Source organism: Camellia sinensis, chromosome 10, assembly GCF_055761805.1.
Source record: "Camellia sinensis isolate YWXY chromosome 10, ASM5576180v1, whole genome shotgun sequence".
NCBI lineage: Eukaryota > Viridiplantae > Streptophyta > Magnoliopsida > Ericales > Theaceae > Camellia > Camellia sinensis.
In genome coordinates, this window is record NC_138970.1 from 179,660,359 (window position 1) to 179,667,124 (window position 6,766).

A 6,766-nucleotide genomic window follows, 5' to 3' on the forward strand; every position below is an offset into this window, starting at 1 on the left:
TTTGTTTATGCAAATAAGTTTTCTCCTTCTCCTTCTTCTTCTTCTTCTTTTTTTTCAAATTTATTTTTATTATTTTTTATTTATAACTTATGAGTTTCTCTGACTTCTTTTAACTCCATCAAATCTCTCTTCTTTACAATGGAACACTTCCCCCTTCTCTCTCTCTATCTCTTTCCTCTCTGTTGTGTGTGAATCCAATCAACATAGCTAACAAATTCACAAACATTTCACAACTGTAACATATTGTTTAACAGTTTAATTGGAGCATTATTGATTCTTTAACGAACAAAATCTATTACTTGGTGGTTTGTTTTTTTTTTCTTTTCTTCAAAATTTTAAGTTAGTTATCTTACATCCTCAACTTTTCCTCCTTATGTTACATCTCTTATTGAAGCTACCATGCCAAATGATATTGCAGTAATTTGATGAAGTTTGAAAAGTTTGGTTGACAAAGAGTGTGCTTTTTGTCTTCACAAACCTTAAAACCATTATTTTTATAAGCTCTAAACCATTTAAGAGATCAAATGTTATCCTGCAATTAGAAAACAGTGGAACTTCATAAGATGAGTATGTGTTATCCTGCAATTAGAAAACAATTGCTTCAAATAGTTTAAAAATCTTATACTCCATTCCCTTTTTATTTTTTCGGGAAAAGCTGATGTTGAAATTGGTCCTTATGCTCCCAACTAGTTCTTTCAATTTTTTGTCATATGGTGGATGTGGTAGTACTATTGGGAAGTGCAAAGATGGCTTGCATGTTTCCATTTTTCACATGAATTGAGGAAATGGTATAACAGCCAAAAAAGCCACAAATTTCATTTTCAGATTATCTGTATTAGGTGTTCTCTACATGTAATAAGTCACAAGTTGTCCATGGGTTACATTTTTCCGACACCCATATGATGACACATGCATCTAGGGTTTAAGAAACACATCCATTGACATTTCTTGTTCCACACCACTATAAGGAGACATGTTAACATTTCTTATTCCACTACACACCACAGAAATGGCTTCCTCGATGTCAACTGCCACTTCTTCATGGCCACGAAGGATGTGTGCATGTGGCTTTAGACACTGCTTTGTAAAGATTTCTAGATCTAACAAAAACCCAGGTCGTGCATACTATGTTTGCCCTAGTCCAACGGTGCGTATTACCGCTATTCAATGCATGTACTCCTGTACTTGTCATTTACGGTTATGTCATAAATAAATGACTCTAACTACTGAACTTGTGTATGCCAGAAATGTGTTTCATGGGTAGGTTGGTGTGACGAGTTTCGCGGAGAAAGGGTTGCTAATGACCTCCCTCCGAATGACGTCGATCTGGGGTTACGTAGTGACGTTGATCGCATAGATCAGAGCCTACGTTTGCTTTGGACAGTCGTCGGTGCGTTGAGCGTCATAGTGATTGCCTTGTTGTTTCGTATGTGAGTCATGCTCATTTTGTGGGTTTCTGTATTATTTTCAAGACCGGACACCCTGACGTTGGACGTAGTTATATGTGTAACTTGCATATTATGCCTCTTTCACTGTATTACACATGTCGATGTAATGCATTATGAACTTTTGTATGACTGTATGTATTTTCATATTCAACAAACCTTATTTTTTGTTGTCTACGACCACTGCTACGTTGCTGTACTGTAAAGAAATTAACTAATTGGATTGCATGCGTTGTTGTATTGCTACTTCTATACATGTAATGAATTGTCTTGTGCTGTATGCTCATTTTCTTGTGAACTACACTTATGACCCACTCGTAGTGTGATGGCAACCACTCGTACTTCACCCCGTACCCCTTCAAAAACACATGGCAAGGGTGTGACATCAAGCCAAAAGTCACCTGTCCACAAATGCACTTGGGATAGTGACAACACTAAGCTGTACCTACAACTTGTCCTTGGTGAAATGAAGAAAGGTAACCGACAACTATGTGCCTTATCTAGCACTGGGTGTAAGAATATTGCCAATAAGTTCTATGAGAAAACCGGAATGCGACATTCGGCCAAACAAATTAAAAACAAATATGACAATCTAAAAAAAGATTGGGTTGCCTGGAAAAAGTTGCAAGATGCTAGTCAAGGCTTCACAGGAATAGGATATGACCAGGCCACGGGTTTGTTCACAGCACCTGAGCATTGGTGGGCGAAAATGGAAGCGGTATGACGTACTTTACTTTTCCAAATAATAGTTGCCTTCTTCATTTTATTGTTTACAAAGTAATTGTTGTTGGGTTGCTTGACATTTTTTTTTTAACTCTGTTAGATGAACCAGCGATGTGCAAAGTTCAAGACAAAGCCCTTGGAGCACTTGGAGCTTATGGAAATGGTGTACTCGGGTGCTTCTGCAACAGGAAAACATGCATGGACCCCAACTGAAATCCGTGATGATGATGTGGTCGCCAATGATGCAGACGCTGACAGTGGCATGGCACCTCTTAGTGATGGCACACCACCTATTACTGTGCCTGATAGAGGCGGCGAAAACGTGGTCGATTCTTCGTTATTTGATGATGCTCCCCCACAGTCCACTGCAGATGGATCAGCCAACGCAAAGCGTCGAAAGAGGGCAGCCCCTAGTACAGTGGCCAGTAGCATGGACAACCTTGTGGAGGTTGTTAGCAAACAAAGCAGGGAGCTGAAAGTCACCCAATATGTTGTGACAGGAAGGGGCGAGAACACTGTTGGGGATTGTCTTGCGAGGCTTATGAATGTTTCAGGATTGGAGCTGGGTGGTCCGTTATTTTCGTTTGCATGCTCGCTAATGGATTCACCGGACAACCGCGACGTCATGATGGGCCTCCCCATTGATTGCATTGTTGCGTGGTTAAAAGAGAAGCGTGCCATATGTCATCCAACTGTTGTCAGTGGAACCCGCGGTGTATCTCTATTTGGGCGAGATGGGGTGCTTGACCTTAATTAAAGCTTGGAAGGAACAAGTGCAATGTTATTCCCTTTGTGCTTTTTTTTCTTTTTTTTTTTTCTGTTCTTATTTACTTGTTTCACATGAACTTGGGATATGTTTATTTATTTTCTTTATTTTTGTGTTTCCTATTATGGTGTGTAAAACCCAGCTGTTATGCAGTGTTGAACGTTAAAAACGTTTGAATGGTAGGTGTGTGACCATTCCAAAAATTAGGAGCTTATGCATGGACAGTAGAGTATGATCATTTTTTTTTTAGTTACAATTTTTTTATTTTTTTTAACTTTTGTTTTGCTTATTTACTTATGTTTCTGAACTTGGGATGTTTTTATTTATAAGCTTTTTTTCTTTTTTTTTAATTTTTTCCATTTGTTATGGGTTTCCCATAAAAAAAAAAAACAGACATGTTCTCAATTAAAAAATTAATATAAATCCAAAAACTGAAACCTATTTGTACATGCTGACTGCAATTGGAATCTTATACTTTTTGTAAAAGTTATGTGAATTGATATTTCTGCTAAAGGGGGATACAGTTGCCCATGTGATGGTGTACAAATACTTGGCCAAGGTATTCACGTGCCCACAGGAATGAATTTGTAGTTGGGGAAGCCTCCCTATTTATTTGTACACAGGGGTGTCCAATACATGCGCATCACAAGAGTAAGCAATTTCAGTGGCAATTCAGATATTCACACTTCAGCTGACGTCCCCTAGTAAAGGTGTGTTCTTGTTATTCAAATTTGATTCCAATAGGCTTGCATGGTTGCAAGAGTAACATACGTTACGCATTTGAATCACCTCTTTTTTTTTCTTTGTTTTTGTTTTTTTTTTTTTTGTGTTTTTGTTTTTTTTTTTTTTTTTTTTTGTGTTCTTGGTTGAATTTGTTATACAGCATCAATGGATCCGCAAGAGGGTAGTAGCGCGGGTGGTGTGTGCAATGGCCAAATTAATACGTGGATACGCGAGACAATCGGGGAGATGGAAATGACAACATCAATGATTTGGCTAGAAATTGCACGCGTGGCCAATGAGTACGCATACGTTGACAGGACTCCATTTCACACATCTGCATTGACTGGGAGATTATGGATGCAGGAGATGCTTACAGGTCGAGAAGAAGCGTTTCAGCGTAATTTTAGGATGCCAAGGGATGTGTTCATAAAATTGTGTAACACATTAGTAGCCGATTTTGGTCTCAAACTCCCGCAGCGTCCGCATGGTATTGATGTAGTTGAGAGTGTGGGGATGTTTATATACGTGTTGCGAGGCTTCCCAAGTTGGGATATTGAAGACCGCTTCCAACACTCAGGGGAGACAGTGTGGCGTCATTTTAAGCGTGTTCTTAAAGCAATGAAGGAATTTACACGAGCCCACTATCAACCGACAAGGCCTCAAAATAGTAGACATCCATACTTGGAGTCGCAACCAAAATATTTGCCATTCAGGGTATGTCCAAAATGTAATTTTACTAGTCACTTATGGCATGTTTGCATTATATGAGCATGCAGGACTGTATTGGGGCGTTGGATGGGACGCATGTGGAGGCAAATTTGAATCCGCGTGAGGCACCGCCATATTTTGGTCGTAAAGGACGACACACGCAAAATATCCTTGCAGTTTGCGATTTTGACTTGTGTTTTATGTTCATCTCCTGCGGCTGGGAGGGTAGTATGCATGACAGTAGAGTATTTAACGAAGTTACCGAAGATCCGGTGAAAAAATTTCCACACCCAGTAGAAGGTAAAATGAAGTGGCACTGTTCAATATCATGACTGATTTATTGTCTTGTTATTAACATTTGTTACTAATTAAAATTATTTGGACACACACAGGAAAGTATTACCTTGTTGATGCAGGGTACAAGAATCAGAAAGGCTTTCTTGCACCGTTTAAAGGATGTCGGTATCACCAAGAACAGTTCCGTGTGACTGGACGAGCACGCAACGCGAACGAAGTTTTTAACACAGTGCACTCCTCATTAAGGAGTGCAATTGAACGTACATTCGGAGTGTGGAAAGCACGCTGGGGTTTTCTACATAACATGCCTCGGTATGATTTTGGGAAAGTGCAAGTGCCATTGGTTGGGGCTTCAATGGCACTACATAATTTCATACGCCGCAACTCAAACGAAGATGAAGCATTCAACAGGGTTGCTAATGCGGAACATTTTATTTTTAGCGACATGCCCAACGCAGCGGGTGTTGGTGATGATGATGAGCTTGACCCAGTGGGTGATGATGATATAGAAATGAACGAATTTAGAAAATCTATTAGAAATGTGTTGGTGCAAAATCGCCGTGAGCTACGGCTGTAATCAATCTTTACGAATAATATATACGGTTACATATGAGGAGTTATTTTGGGCTAGGGAAGCTTTTTTTTTTTATTTTTGTTAATATTTTTATGAGTTATATATACAATTTTTATTTTTTAAAATTATTTATTTATTTATTTTTAATTTACATATGAGGAGTTACTTCTGTTTTGAAACCCATTTGGGAAGCTGGAAGCTGAATATCATAAGACAAATGTTTTTTTTTTTTTTAATTTTTTATCCTTGGTGAATTTTTATACAATTTGTATTTTTATTTTTTAGGAAGACATTTAAAGGTAAAAATGAAATATTTTGAATTTTTTATTTTATTTTATATAAAAAAAAAAAAAGAAAAACCGTTGCATATCCATGAGATGAGTATGTGACAGTACAAGGAGCTAGAGCATGTGAAATTGTGGAAGTTGCAAATGAGAAGGGGGTATTTTGGTCATTTTACACTATGCCATGATGATATGACAACATAAAAAATTATTAACTAAAAAAGCCAAAAAGTCACTTTTTACCAACTTCCCAAATCATTTGTCTAAAAAAGCTAAAAGCTTGGTTAAAAGCCAAAAAGTCACTTTTTACCATCTTCCCAAAACAACCCTTAAGTCAAAAAGACACACATATAGGAATACTTATGATATAAAACAACAATCTCAAATTACTAGAAAATGATATAAATTTATGACAGAAGTGAATATCGAAATTAATTTCTTTGATTATTTAGAAAATTATTATCAAAAAGTAAATGTTATTACAAAAACTAAATGGAAAACTTCTCCTACTACTTTTGTTTCATCTAGTCACCCTCCTTTAGAAACCATACTTATTGAACATAAAGGAACCATCGTTCATGCTTCTCCTTTTAAACTTCCCAGTGAAGAATCCAAAATTAAAAAAGTTATTGAACAAAATAATTATACCAATCAATGTTTAAAAACTATTGGTAAACAACTAGATAAACTCGAAACTACTTTTGAGGATTACTCCACTAGTCATACTTCTATAAGTAAACATTTAGATAAGCCTCTTATTAATCTTCCTAGTACTAGAAAGCGATTAAGCTTAGCTACTCAAGATAATACTACAGTTGAAGCCATTGAAAAATTATTTAATAAAATATCTGCATCTACTACAAGAAAGGAATTACTGTCCTAACACAACAACCTCCACTAGAATTTCCTAGTCATTCTGATACGTCTAGCGATAATGAAATCACTAAGTTAACGCAACAATTTCAACCTTCTCATCGTAATAGAATCACACACTCTAAAGATAATCCTACCACTCTTACCAAAAATTGGTTCACTAAACCTACACCTCCCAACCTTCAATTTGAAGAAACTAATATTAGTAATCAATTTTTTAGTGAACATCAAATTCTCCAAAAACTCAATCATTTATCTATGGTTGCAAACAGTTACCTTACTAATTATCTTGATTATACCCAACCTGAAATTGTTATTTTAATTACTACTGGATCTACTGAAATGCTTAAATCTTGGTGGGATAAGTATCTAC

General features: G+C 36.9%; 1 protein-coding gene across 1 annotated transcript; it reads left to right on the forward strand.

The window, feature by feature from the left end:
• The first annotated feature begins 518 nt into the window (after window positions 1-518).
• LOC114264965 (L10-interacting MYB domain-containing protein) lies at window positions 519-3,358 on the forward strand. The gene is made up of 2 exons (XM_028205696.2): window positions 519-2,163; window positions 2,269-3,358. The coding sequence occupies exons 1-2, from the start codon at window positions 1,771-1,773 to the stop codon at window positions 2,923-2,925; spliced, it is 1,050 nt and encodes a 349-aa protein (XP_028061497.2). The 5' UTR covers window positions 519-1,770; the 3' UTR covers window positions 2,926-3,358.
• The last annotated feature ends 3,408 nt before the right edge of the window (window positions 3,359-6,766 follow it).

Coding starts and splice junctions, on each gene's coding strand:
- LOC114264965 (XM_028205696.2), top strand. CDS start 1,771: ATGGCAACCACTCGTACTTCACCCCGTACCCCTTCAAAAACACATGGC. Junction 2,164..2,268: donor GGTGGGCGAAAATGGAAGCG/GTATGACGTACT, acceptor TAACTCTGTTAG/ATGAACCAGCGATGTGCAAA.